This window comes from Colletotrichum gloeosporioides, assembly GCF_011800055.1.
Source record: "Colletotrichum gloeosporioides strain Lc1 chromosome Unknown consensus_101, whole genome shotgun sequence".
Lineage (NCBI taxonomy): Eukaryota > Fungi > Ascomycota > Sordariomycetes > Glomerellales > Glomerellaceae > Colletotrichum > Colletotrichum gloeosporioides.
The window spans coordinates 136,969-150,929 of record NW_025544746.1 but is presented as its reverse complement, the minus strand read 5'-3'; the positions used below and the strand labels follow the sequence as shown (position 1 = coordinate 150,929).

Sequence of the window (13,961 nt, the reverse complement as noted above, 5' to 3'; positions counted from 1 at the left end):
TTATTAAATAGAAAAACTATAGATATAAAGATAATATATAGGAACCTAATAATAACCTACTTAACTATTAAGATAAGATTAATAAGTATATTAGAACGCTTAATTATATTAATCCTAAGGATAGACTAAGCTTACTTATAACCTTAAAAGAATTTAAAGAATATATAAAATATACTAATAAAAAAGAAAGATAAATATAAGAAGAAATATAATAGAAATAAAAAGAAGCTAAGAAATAAAGAATATAACTCCTATTAGTATAAGTATAACTAAGAGGATACTTTAAACTAATATAATAAGAAAATATATCTATTTAACTAGGAATACTAGAATATAACTAAAACTCCCTTAATAAGAAACTTAAAGTACTAAGATTCTAGTTAAGAATTAAATCTAAGTTTAGAATACTAAAACTACCTATAGATTAAACCTCTAATATAAGAGATATTACTAGCTCCTCTTCTATAACCTCCTAACCTTTTTAAAATACTATTCTTTTCTACTTATATAAGTAATCTAACTATACTATAAACTTATCTAACTTAGCTTATATAGTATATAAAGTAGCTACCTTCTTTCTTAATACCTCCTCCTTAGTTATTTTAGTATCCTCTAAATAAGTAGCTTTATTTAGTAAGTAATTAACTAAGATAAATTAGTACTAGATAGGAAATATAGCAAAAATAAAGACTTATAAATATAAATAATATCTACTACTATATTATAGAACTACTCTAAATAAGTATATTTACTATAAACTTCACTACTAGGAAGAAGCTTATAATACTTCCCTAAAGAATAATAATAAGAATAAAGTATATTAATAACTAAACTAAACTTAGTAATATATAAAGTATAGTTATAATAATGAAGAGTAGAGGTAGTACTTAATTTTAATTTCTAAATATAACCTAATATAGTGTTAGTATTATAGGTAAAATAGGAAGTATAATTAATAGATCTCTAACTTAAGACTAATAACTTACTTATATTAAGTCTTAAAGGTAAGACTTTTAGAGAGGGGACTTAATATTATAACCTATTATATATAGATAATAGTTAACTAACTTACTTAGGTATTAGGTAGCTAGGATAGGATATTTATACTATAGAATTAAAGGGAATAATAGGGATTTACTTAGAACAGAAGAACTATAATATAAGTTATATAATAATAAGATAAGAGAATAATTAGTAGAGTATAGGAAGAAACGCTTAGTAATTAGTTAGTATTACTAACTAATTATAATTACCTATATACCTAAGTAATTACCTAAAAGTAGATAAAAGATACTATTTAGGACTTATATATAGTATAACCTAAGCTTCGCTTAAGGTTAGACTTCTATAGCTCTTTAGTAATTAACTTAGTATTTATCCTTATAAATACTCTCAGCTTATTTTCACTATAAATTACTTATTAAGTCTAAGACTGATCACTTTAGTTTCTAAAAGACTTAATCTACTATAGCTTATAACCTACAACTTAGACTACAACCTCAGTATACTATTATAACATATCAATCCCCAGCTTCTATTAGCAGACCCTACTATTAGATAGCTAACTATAATATTTAACTATAATAAAGAAAAGCGCTAAAGACTTATTAGTTAGTGAGAATATAAGCTTTATAGACCTAAAGTGTAATAATTATTTGCTTAGAGGATAATATAGATAGGTTGTTAATAAAGGAAGGAAATACTACTTTAACAGCTTATAGAGGGGATATAAATAGATAAGTAAGCAGGGTAATTAAGGCTACTAATTTAATAGTAATTATACCTACCTTCTCACTTTAAGCTTTAATTCACCTTAGCAGCTATTTTTTATTTTATCTTTAATAAAATAAGTGATTATAGTTACCTACTTATATCTATAAATTACTACTATTTTATTTATAACCCTTATTTATAAACTTTAAGTAAATAACTATATAACTACTATTTATATCTGCAAACTATTACTAAGCGACTATTATATTAATCACCTCTACCTTCTCTATCTTCTAATATACCCTCTATATATCACGCTAATACTACTCTCTCCCCCTCTTTTTCCTCATTTTACTACTTACGTATTATATAGTAATTAATTATATCTATAAAGTGTATACTACACCCTTCTTAAGAACTACTAAGTTTTTGCTATTACCTAATATAGTTAATATAATATCTATTTAGGAAGGAGCTTTTATTAAGGGTCTTATTAAGGCTTATGCAGTTAAGTAACTTATTTAATCTAAGTAGACCCTTAAGACTTTAACCTAGTTATACTTCTAGGTTAACTATAAGAGAGATAAGTTGCTTAAATATATTAATAGAACTGCTGCCTAGCTAGAGCTTATATACCTTAATAACACTCCCTCCCCCTTTAATAAGAAACTAGTTCTAGCGCTTATATAGTTATAACTAGGAGATATTAAGTTATAATAGCGCCTCCTTAATAGATAGGGACTAATAATAGTCTACCTGAGATACCTATAGTTAGATTTAAGGATACTTAAAAGCGTTATAGGCGCTTATAACCTCTAAGGTACTATCTTTACTACTACTATACTAAGTGGTAATAATATTATAGGAGGCTTTACTATAGCTATATATTATATTAGTTAGAGAGTTAGGCTAGCTTTAGGCTTACTTAGAGGCCTCTTATTAGTAGACTACCCTATAGTTAAAGGTATATAATAGTACTACTTTATCCTCTTTGTTAAACGCTTTATAATACTATTTAGTAAAACAGACTAAGTATAAGCTAGAATACTACTAAATACTTTAATAGGATAGATATTTATATATAATAACTACTAGGAAGATAGAGAAGCTGAGAATAGATTTATTATAATTTCTAGAAATATTAAGCACTTCTTTACTAGCTTCTTGCTACACTTTTAATAAGCCTTATTCTAATAGCTTACTATTTTAGATATCTTATAAGTTAGCTCTATATAGTACTTTAGAGTAATTATACTTAACTACTTTAGGTACTTTAATAACTTTAGTAACCTTAGTAGTCTAAATAGAGTAGTCTAAGATATATTAACAGACTAGGTCTAGCGTATTATAGCTAAATTTAATAAAGTCCTATAGAGTTTTAAGTACTAGAGATTTAGGCTTTAATAGCTTATAAATAAGCTGAAGCTGTTATAAAAACTAATTAGTCTACTTACCTTAGAGGTTATTATGAGGTATAAGAGACTATATAATAAGTACTTAAAATATAATAGTAAAGGGAAACCTTTAAACCTACTAAGTAAAGAATAGCTAACTCTGTTAGTACTAAATAGTAAGTTTATGCTAGTAAATAGACCTCTTAGAAGTAGCTATACTATCTAGGTCTAAGATATAAGAGAGATAGTTATTACTAAGCTTAGAGCGACTAGAGGATAGGATATAGCTATCTCCTATATAAGATACCTTTTATAGTAGTTTAAAAGAATAAGGATAATATACTAGTCGCCTTACCTCACTAAAAGTACCTCTTTATAGACCTAATTTATCTTTAGAACTACTTAAGGTGGGCTTATACGCCCTTATAGCCCTATTAGAGCCCTATAGCCTAGAGAAATTAGACCTTATTAAGCTATAAAGTATTATAATAACTTAAATCCTAGCTTAAAGAGTTCTTTATAGACCTAATTTACTACTAACTTTAATAATTTCAGAAGATAGGCTAGCTAGGACCTTATTATATCGCTTAAAATACTAGTTAATCTATATAATACCTAAGGTATCCTCTATATAAAAGACTTCCTCTAAATCAAATATTTTATTATACTAATGCGTTTTATTATAAGAGATACCTACTATAAGGTTTAGATTTACCTACTAAATATTATATTATAGGATACTAACTAAGAAGAAGAGGGGGCTATTAATATAGACCTTTTTATAGATAAGTATAAAGATAACTTATAGAATTCTAATATAGTTATATATTTCTTATAAGTTAAGTAAAGCTACTTTATCTACTTAGTAGTAGACTAAACTAATAAGAAGAGCTACTTTATAGACTTAAGCTTTAACTAGTAGAGTAATTAAGAGTTTATTAATATTATTAAAGCCCTCACTACTTAGTATAAGCTACTTAAAATACCTAAAAATCTTATTACTATTCTACTATAACATATTTAAGTAGTTAATTTAGTATAGTAGCCTAATAGTTATAGCTATAAAGTTTACTATATTAATTAGGTTTACTACTTTATTATAGAAGGACTTCTTAATACTTACTTTAGTAATAATACTACTGCTAATAAGAACTTCTATTATTAAAGTTTTTTACCTCTAGTTAGTAGGTATAAGTTATAGATTACTACTAAGTTTTATAGATATAATTTAATTTATAGGAACCCCCTACTCTATTTTATAATATAGATAGTAGTAGCTTACTTAAGTGAGATAGCTAAGAAAGGAATTATATAGCTATCCTTAGAGTAACCCTCTAGTCTGCCCCCACTAATAAACTTACCTTAAGTGCTTATAATATTAGTTTAGCCTCTAATTACTATTTTATCCCTATTAGAAAGCCTAGCTTTTAGCCCTCTAATCCTAGAGGGGTATAATAATTATAATAAACTTATATTTATAACTCCTAGCTATAAGAGTCCTATCCTACTATTATATAAATCTTTAGCTCCTACTTAAAGCTTTATAACTATAAGTAACTATCCTACTTACCCTCCTAAGTAGCTTATTCTAAAACTAGTAGTAGTTAATTAAGTAGTATATATTAACTAGTATATTAACCTTTAAGCTTAAATAGAAGCTTATATACTACTTAAAACCTATACTTATAGATTTTTAAGACTAAGAGGATAATAAGGATAGGTATACTATAAGCTAAGGCTTAAATAGAATACTACTTATATAGGAGAAGTAAAAAGGGCTTAAGATCGCAGAAATACTTACTATAAGTTCTATTAGTAAATATAGCACTCTTATATACATATAAGTATATAGGGAATTATCTTCTAGCCTAGAAGGCTAGAGGGAAGATAATTAGGGATAATTAGAATAAGGTTTAATAAGCTTACTAGATTTTTTAGCGTTTAGAGGTTAGATTACTAGCCCCCTTTAAGGGGCGAGAAATTAGCTCAGATATTATTATTAATCCTTATAGATTAAAGGTAGAATTCACTTATTTTTTTAGTAAATTTTTAAGCTTTTTATCCTATTCTTTTTATTTAAGATCTATAAAGTAGATAAGAAGTCCTTTCTTTTTTTTTTAAGATTATAAGCCTTAAAACTATAGAGTTATATAGCTACAGTAGCTCTACGCGCCCTCAGGTGCGTATACGCCGCTGCGTTGCATAGCTCTCAGCCGCTGGGCCTACAACTATTTCAATAAGTAGTTATCCCCTTAGATCGCTAGAAGCATCCGCCCGGATAGCAAAACTCACCACTTATTCTAAGATATCAAGTGAGATAAATCTCATCAATACCAACATCGAAGATCGAGTCAAAGGCCGAATGCGTGGAGTAAAACCCAACCAGCCCAAGTGATTCAGGCCGCAGTAGCAACCGGGTTGAATTGGATGATGATCCTGATAGGAAACGTCATACATCGGAATTGCAATATTCGATTCAATCTGAGGCGTGTGTCCAAAAAGGCTGAACTGCAGTGTGCAATATGGCTGGGTTGCCGTCGTACTTCCGCGCAAGAGTAGTCGATCTGGTAGATCTAGCATGACATTCATGAGCCCTCCCCGAAGCAGCAAACGGCAACTGGAGCTAATGATGTAGCGAGAATCGTTATACTCCTTTGGATAGTACACTGCTAAAATCTCGGCATCGAAAGTACGCCGAGAAGAGTCGCGAATCAGACTGTACGTGATCGGACCTTCAATAGACGCCCAATTCCAGGACGGCGCCGGAAGTTCGGTGTCAATTTTTGACATGGGGAAGAAAATAGTTTCATTCCCAGTTGAATCGATACCACTCGTACCAATGCAGCGCCAAAGGAGTCCTGGGAGTATATCCGCTTCCCAAATTCCGGCTAAGCATCGGTCTTCGCTGCGGTCCAGAATCTGTGTGGCCATGGCTAGGATGGGCGGAAGCCGGTCCTTTTCGAAAGAAAGAGACATCATAGTGAACTGCTCGACTATGGATGTGTACCAGTATTCAATCCAATGCGAGTGGCTGACGAAAGGATTCATAATGTTATGTTCGTACGTTTTCCGGTCGGGAAAGTTGCCATAAGTCTCATTGCGACCACACTCGCACCATGACGCCGAACGACACTCCCATGTGACTTCGGAATGTCTGAACGTTAGGAGCCATGGGGTACGAGCCGCTCCTAGAAACACCACGCTAGCGACCAAATGGGTTCCTGATTGTTGTTGCTTTCATGCCGAATTCTTTCACGGGACGAGATGCCCATTGTGACACCACGGGATAGATGGCATTCTGGTCTCTCCTTGAGGAAACCTTCCTCGTCGGCCCGTGCCGTAGCCGCGGTGATAGTGAAATAAGAATTCTCGTAGATGCTCGCCATTGCTGCCGACTCAACTCGCCAATCTTGCTCATCATCTTGAACGATACAAAGCGAGTCGATACACAGGTAGCATACCCCTAATCGCTGTCATACAGTAATGGCGTCTCGGAACGTCTTCGGCATGTCGTCCCATGGAATTCCATCCCTTCGCATGGCGACAATGCTTTTTGTTGTGACACATATCTGTTGCTTGCCCCATCGATGGCTTAAAGCAACGTATCGCTCATTCTCGACGTTCGTTTCCAAGAGGCGAAGACAGTGTTTCGATGTCCCAAGATAAAGAACTCTGCGCGGAAGCGGGATGACTTTATTAGCTCGGCAGTGTCGCAATATTCAATCCAAGAGGCGACAAGATCAATGCCCTGATGAGAGTCAGGAGATTTCGACACTGGGAGAAGATGTCTGATCTGCAAACTATCTGTCAACTTCGAAGGGCCAAAAAGCTCCAGGTTTGGTCGAATCAGGATGGGATTGTTTCCACCAGCTGTGACGTGGTAATATGTATCTCGCTGAAAATCCGTCGGAAACTGTCGGTCTTGTGTGATAGCTAACTGCAGAATCGTAGCAAGTGGACATGTGATTAGAACAGAATCTCGAGTAGTGAATAATCGATACTCCTTGTAATTGAAGTTCTTCCCGTTGACATGTCTGCAAATGCTGCATTCGTCGGGAACATGCCGGGAAAGTCGCGCACCCATTGTTGTGTGCTTTTGCTATTCTTGAGCACTTGATATTGTGTGATAGCAACATGACTGTTTCTCGATTGAGCTCGGTCGCATCATTTAATTAGCTTATGTATGTGCTTCGAAGATGTGCTTAGCCGAGCTGAAAACCAAGTAGGGCTAGACCAGCCAACATGCATCACTAGTAAAATCCGTTTCGTGGAGGCATGCGAAGTGCCCCGAAACCATGATTCGCCACATTATTTCCATTTCAACTACGTACAAAAGAAGCTAGCCCAAATTGGGTTGCTCTTGATGATTCACGCGTCACGCAAGACGTGTTTGGTAACTAGTTTTCCTCAACCAGGTCTGGGTGAAGCTTCCAAACGGCGTTTCTAATCCAATTAGGCCCTTACTTGAGCTTCCACGTTTCCTTGATGAGATCGGCAGCCTTTTCACCAATGCCATAGGCCGGCATCTGCGTGTGGCCACCGTTGAGGGTTGGCATGATACTGCAGTCAGCTACACGCAAGCCTTTGACCCCCTTCACAGTGAGGGTATGGTCCACAACAGCCTTGGGGTCGTCTGCCTTGCCCATTGCGCAAGTACCAGCAGCGTGGTAGCCTAGTTCGTGATGTTAGCAATCATTCAAGGATGTTAGGTAACGGGCGAAGAGCTCACAGGTGGTTGCGTTGTCTTTCACGTAAGGAATCCACTCCTCGCGAGTCGTGTACTTGTGGTGTACAAGTTCGCTTGGCCAAGAACCCTTGACGATATCCTTGGTGCCCTTGCCTTGCATGATGATCTCATTACCAAATCGGCACGCCTCAGCGAGGACCTCGACATCAAGAGGGTCGGCAAGGTAGTTGGTATCGACGACAGGGACCGCGGTGGCATCAGCGCTGCGAAGGGTCACAGTGCCCCGAGATTTGGGGGCGAAGAGCTCGGCAATCATGCTGAAGGCATGCTTGTTGTCGACGGGAAACTTATCAAACTGCTTGGGCCCGCCGTAGCATTCAGTGGTGAAGAACTCAATGTTGGGTTGCTTCGGCGTGAGACCCATCGGGTCACGTCCCTCTTCGCGAGGGGCGTTCTTCCACAAGTCCGAATCGGCGAGACGGTCGTCTAAGCGGGCGTACGCAAAAGCACCGAAGGGAAAGGTCGACAGAAAGCCCGCCTTGTGGTCCTTCCAGAGAGCATATGTCTTCGCAAAGTTATCGCCGTGGTAAACATGATGGTCGTTGGTCAGGCCCTCCTTTTCAGTCTCGTAGAACATGAAAACGATCTTGATGCTCCTGTCAGCAGAAGGTCTGACACGTGTGTGAAGAAGGTAGACTCACAAGATGATCCATCAAATTCTTACCGACACCGGGCAAGTCAACCAAAGTCTGGATGCCGAACTTATCCAGCTCGGTCTTGGCACCAATACCAGAGCGATTCAGGATATTGGGACTGCAGTAGGCACCACCGCTCACAATGATCTCTTTGGCTGCTTTGATGTTGACGGGGGATCCGTCGGGCTTGACTGCACGGACGCCAGTAGCCTTAAGCTCCCCGTTGACGTTCTCGATGATAACCTTGTCAACGTGTGTTTGAGTCATTAGATGCAGATTATCCCTCGTGTTGGCATTTGTAACGAAGTTGGCTGCAGTCGTGCGAGTTCCCTTGTACACTGTTCTCGGCGCATGGCCACATCCATGAGGGTTGTTTCCATGGGTGAACATGTCATGATCAAGTGGGAGTCCCTTGTCAACCATGGAGTCCATGATAAGGTTGGAGATAGGAGCGAGATCGTGCGGCTCGATGTCGAGGTGGCCTTCGGTGCCATGGTCGGAAGACGCCTTGAACCAGTCCTTTCCGTGGAAGTTCTCAGCCTGCGCAAATTACATGTTAGAAAAGCAAGCTACTAATGAGAAGAGCGAAGCAATCAAAGGGCCTCGGGTTTACACACCTTGCGGATATACTTGAAGAAGTCTTCGCCACTCCAGCCCTCAGCGCCCCAGTCATCGTAGTCCTGCTTGGCGCCTCGAATGCATAGAGTACCATTACATCCTGAGCATCCACCGAGGAACTTGCCCCGACTAAGCTTCACTTGTCTGTTATTAACAGCAACCTTGGGTTCGCTGATGACGTTCCAGTCGGTTTCCTTGTCGAAGAGTTGGGACCAACTAGAATGCGAAGCAGAGCTTGTAAGCATTGAACGGTGAAATGAGTTGCAATTGCAGTTCTTTGACTCACCCCCCTGTCATATGAACATTCTCCAAGTCCTTGTTGTGTTCGCCAGCCTCAATGACAAGAACGCTGGTGTTGGGGTTCTCGGCAAGTCGGCTAGCTACAACGCAACCAGAAGTGCCGCCACTAGAAAGCAGAGACAGCCAGGTCAGTTTCCGAAGAGCCCCCAAAATTTGTGTCCAGTCCGATTGCCAAGGACCTACCCGCAAATCACGAAGTCGTAAACGAGATCTTGAGGAATAGAACCCATGTTGAAAACTCAGGACTAAAGTCGGGATGATTTCAGGAGAATATGCGAGAAAGCTTAGACAATGACAAGAAAAATGACCGATGCACCCCTTCGAGTGGCTAGGTCGCGGATTCTTGTATGCTCCCTCTCACGCAATGTCTTAGACCCGCGTCCGATTCTCGCTTTCTCCTCTCGCACGTATCGACCTCAACTCCCCCTCACCTGACATGCACCAACCTGCCATCTACCCCTTGAGTTTGCTGAACTTGCCCTCATACGACTGAGGAAAGCTGCGCCGTTGCCAAGTGATGCCCATCTTCTCCAAAAGGAAACTGAACCGCTTCACTGGCCGGTGGTTTCGGTGGTAATGGTCGCAACCTGCAGGGTCTGGCAGAACCATCTCCACCACGGCTGGGCCGATGTCTGGGGTCCCCGCACACGCAAAACAGCTTTAACCACTGTTGGTGCTAGGATTGCGTGTGTCTTCAGCGACTGTAGTGCATGAGAGCACCCACAGAAGTAATGCAGCAACCGGAAGCAACTCCGGGGTCGATCCTCTGAAGAATATGCACGAACTAAGCCCATTGTGAATACCCCAAGACCTTTTGTACAGCGCCAACGACGCTTCGACATGGAAACTGGCCGGCTCTATGCCGGGTTTCGCTGGGCGACAAACTACCGACCGACGATCATCATTAGTGAGACTTCATGAACCAATGAGAATGCTGGTTGCAAGGCATCGCAGGATGCAACTTCTAGGGCAGTCAAAATCTCTCACATTCACAGCCCAGAATGCGACAGTTACAGAAATTGCCCCTGGCCTAGAACGAAACGAAGGCAACAAACGGATAGGGAGGCTCTGAATATGATCCTCCTCAGCCGTGTTTGAATGGTTCCTCGTAGTAAGAAGGCTTGTCTCCTTCCTCTTTCAGTAGGGATGATGCGTACCAAGCTTCCTCAAGAGCGTTCAGGTTGCATCCTGCCATCGAATGCTCCGATACTGCAGGTCATGATCACAATTCGTAATTGGCATCGAACCATTAGGGTGAACTAATGCAACATCGTCGTTCTAGAAGACCCTCAATACTCAGCAGCAGATTTCTTGGTGATAATTCAGCGTCCTCACAACATGACGGTGAACGCGAGCAACTCGTACAGGAAGCACCCAAGAGTCGTGCTTTTTGAGTTGTGGAGACAAGTTGACCATTGGAGCCCGAGAACTTCCATCAAGGTCTGGGGTGCCTTTCTCCCCCGTGGGAAATCTGGAACGAGCAGAATTATGAAGCTCGGGATATGGGGCCGGACGGGAGTGGCGCCCACAACACTTCTAATTTTGACTGACTGTTCCCTTTCGCCGACCGACTGTGGGCCGTCTCCTCTGTTTACGCGACAAATCTGATAAGGGGGTTGAAGAGATCAGGGATTTCCCACAAGAGGAACCAAATCCGTGTCTGCATTCAGCTTTGACAGCATCGCCAACTAGCCTACCAAACACCTGGAAGATAAAAACTGTTGACCCATTTTACGGAAATTGTGAGCAATTGTCATGCGTGACTGTGAGACTTGCGGCTGATGGAGAATGCACACGTACCCTTCGTGGCCTGTAATATTTCGTAATATGGAGCGAGACCCCTGCTGGCAAGGCCATGCCCTTGGCGGTCTATCTTGGCGATAATACCTCGACCATTCTATTGCTTCCGTTTGGTCTGAGAAATTTTTCAAGTGGTCCTGCGGATCACCGCTCTGGCGGATGCTACGTTGTGTTGGACCAAAGACGCACGGAGACTGGGCCCTTTTCACCTCCAGCATACGGATACCTAGTACTTATGGGTTGAAAGTGAAGAGTCCAAATGGATAACATTGCTTGGCTGACATTTGCTCAGCCTATCTGATTCGTTGTGAATAGTGATGATCAGGGCGAGCTCAGACCTACCGGTGAGCCGCCAGGGAACTGTGACGTGCAAGTCAACGGTCGTATCCTTGAGAGGCCAGGCGAGCTGTCCAGATTTGGAAATGCCCAGTGGGCGCAGGAAATGCGCTATGCCTGCGATATGTGCAGAACAAGGACTTCATTGCTGCGCGATATCCATACTGTCACCGCCGAATTTTGGCATATATCGCTGCAAGAGCCAACATAAACAGCTGGACGACTCATATTCCATGCCCTCACGTGGTTATCGGCTGGAAGGAATATCGCGGCGGCCCGATTCTGTGCCAAGAAGTATGTTGATGCCTTGATCCTCTGGGAGCCTAATTAGAGCGATTTCTCCGTCGATCGCTGCCTGCCCAAACAGGAGAGGACGTTGCCAATTGTGACTTGCCGGAACTTCGGATCCAGGGATTGTCCTTTTCAGTAACACCCGCTGAAGACGTTATGTCGTTTCGGGGGCTACTCCCCTGTCAATCACACACAGGGGAAGCAGACTCGATCCTCGTTCAGATGGCGAAGAAACGTTGTACGTAAACACATTTTGATCTAAGGAATGCGGCTTTTAATCCGAGGCGCCCCGAAGACTCCCACCGGCCTTGTGTCGGTTACTTTGGTGGTTCTGACGGCTGTTGAAGGTGTTTTGCTTGGCTGGCCTCTTCACTCCCTTCGCGTCTTTTTCCTCTTTCACTATGGCGACTCCCTTCCAGACTGAGGCCTGGACTGAGTATGGTCTTGGTGTGATTGTCATTTTACTTCGAATATTCGCTCGCTGGAGAATTATCGGCTTCAATTGGCAAGGGGATGACTATTTTGCAGTTCTGTGCTTGATTTTCTGGACTGTAAGTCACACCAATTATATTCCAGACGTCTTGAACAGATTACTCACCTTAGCTGTATCTTGTAGTTAGAACTGTGTATGCTGGAGCTCATCGGTTGGTCTGTCCCTTCCCTGCAATTGTTCAGTTCGACGTCTAATGCGTGCCCTTTCAACAGGCCAAAATGGAACCAACATTGGGATTACCGACGAAATCGGCGCGACCCTGACACCCCAAGAAATCGCCAAGTTCGAATTTGGCTCTAAGTGCCTGCTGGCGGGATGGAACTTCTACGTTACTCTTATTTGGTGCTTGAAGGCTTGCATTCTCTTCTTTTTCAGCCGCATCACGTACGTCCTTCCTCCGTCCTTACCACTCTATGAGAAGTCGAGCTGAACATGGGTGTTCCCACAGTCTTGCGACAAGACAACAAAAGATCGTGAAATGGACTGCTATCGCGACCATTCTGGCATATTGCGGAGTAATTATTGTTATCTGGGGGCATTGTACACCCGTTCAAAGAAACTGGCAGGTTGTGCCATATCCAGGAGACGAGTGCACTTTGGCCGTTCCAAACTACTTGAGTTTGGTTGTTCTCAATGTAACGTAAGTTCTTTTGCTTTTGAATGTAATTTATGGGAAGGTTTTGGGGCTAATTGGGCTAACGATTATTCAAGGACTGATATGTGCATTGTTTCAATTCCATTGCCTCTTTTATGGACGGTGAAGCTCAGTATCAAACGCAAACTCGCCATTGGTGTCCTTCTGTGCTCGGGAGTTTTCGTCATGATCGCTGCCTTGCTACGCTGCGTTCTGTCGTTGAAAGATATCGACGGGATCAATGTCAGCACCATCTGGGCCATCCGAGAAACTGTAAGCAACATCTATGCTTCGGAACCCCGAAAAGTACTGACTTGTTGTTCCCTGCCAGTTTGTTGGCATTATCGCCGTGAACGCAGCTTGCATCAGACCTCTCTTCTCTTCGGCTCACTGGCTCAGCTCGAGCAAGGGCAGCAGCAGCGGGGCCATGAAGTACACCGGATCAGGTGATAAATATGGTCACCAGCTGGTCACGATTGGAGGCGGCGGCCAGAGCACCGATCGCTCCATGCCTGCAAAGAGGAGGCACAACAAGTACAACATGACCGAGTTTGATAACAACTCAAGCGAAGAACACATCGTCAAGTCTTCCGAATCCGCCAATTGGCCCCAGGCTAGCGGTGACCGCGATGGAAGCTTGACAAGTAAGTCTAGTGGTCAGCATGGTGGAATCATGGTCACAACTACGTACGAGGTAAAGCCCGGAGAAAGCCAGCGATGAATGTGTGACAGATTATCTCATCTCGCGCGAATCTGAGTTCCCGGAACGAAGAGGATCCGATGAGAGAAATGGAAGGCAGGCAACTTACGTCCTTATAATCAAGCTAAGAGCTAGCTATTGTACCTTTCATTAATACTCACTTGCGATACCCATCAACGCAATATCAGTCATTCAACGTGCATCTTAGGTTGGTGCGCACTTAAGGGTGTCTAGCACGTGTTGCTTGATGACATCGTAGCGTACTAGTGACGTTCGGAAGATTGCCGAATACGATTATTT

The 13,961-nt window shown here is 41.0% G+C and overlaps 4 protein-coding genes across 4 annotated transcripts; 2 read left to right on the top strand and 2 right to left on the bottom strand.

Annotated features, from left to right (window-relative positions):
• Nucleotides 1-6,309: 6,309 nt before the first annotated feature.
• GCG54_00010506 (uncharacterized protein) lies at nt 6,310-6,528 on the bottom strand (the record flags this gene model as incomplete). The annotated part of the gene is made up of 1 exon (XM_045410429.1): nt 6,310-6,528. One exon carries the CDS (start codon nt 6,526-6,528, stop codon nt 6,310-6,312), a length of 219 nt encoding a protein of 72 aa, XP_045257320.1.
• A 1,039-nt stretch (nt 6,529-7,567) lies between these two features.
• Nucleotides 7,568-9,637, bottom strand: GCG54_00010505 (Pyranose dehydrogenase 3; the record flags this gene model as incomplete). Its single annotated transcript, XM_045410428.1, has 6 exons — nt 7,568-7,779; nt 7,837-8,440; nt 8,496-9,029; nt 9,107-9,323; nt 9,394-9,513; nt 9,591-9,637. The coding sequence occupies 6 exons, from the start codon at nt 9,635-9,637 to the stop codon at nt 7,568-7,570; spliced, it is 1,734 nt and encodes a 577-aa protein (XP_045257319.1).
• Nucleotides 9,638-12,235: 2,598 nt separating this feature from the next.
• Nucleotides 12,236-12,971, top strand: GCG54_00010504 (uncharacterized protein; the record flags this gene model as incomplete). The annotated part of the gene is made up of 3 exons (XM_045410427.1): nt 12,236-12,389; nt 12,516-12,711; nt 12,776-12,971. The coding sequence occupies 3 exons, from the start codon at nt 12,236-12,238 to the stop codon at nt 12,969-12,971; spliced, it is 546 nt and encodes a 181-aa protein (XP_045257318.1).
• A 176-nt stretch (nt 12,972-13,147) lies between these two features.
• Nucleotides 13,148-13,682, top strand: GCG54_00010503 (uncharacterized protein; the record flags this gene model as incomplete). The annotated part of the gene is made up of 2 exons (XM_045410426.1): nt 13,148-13,234; nt 13,293-13,682. The coding sequence occupies 2 exons, from the start codon at nt 13,148-13,150 to the stop codon at nt 13,680-13,682; spliced, it is 477 nt and encodes a 158-aa protein (XP_045257317.1).
• Nucleotides 13,683-13,961: the final 279 nt, after the last annotated feature.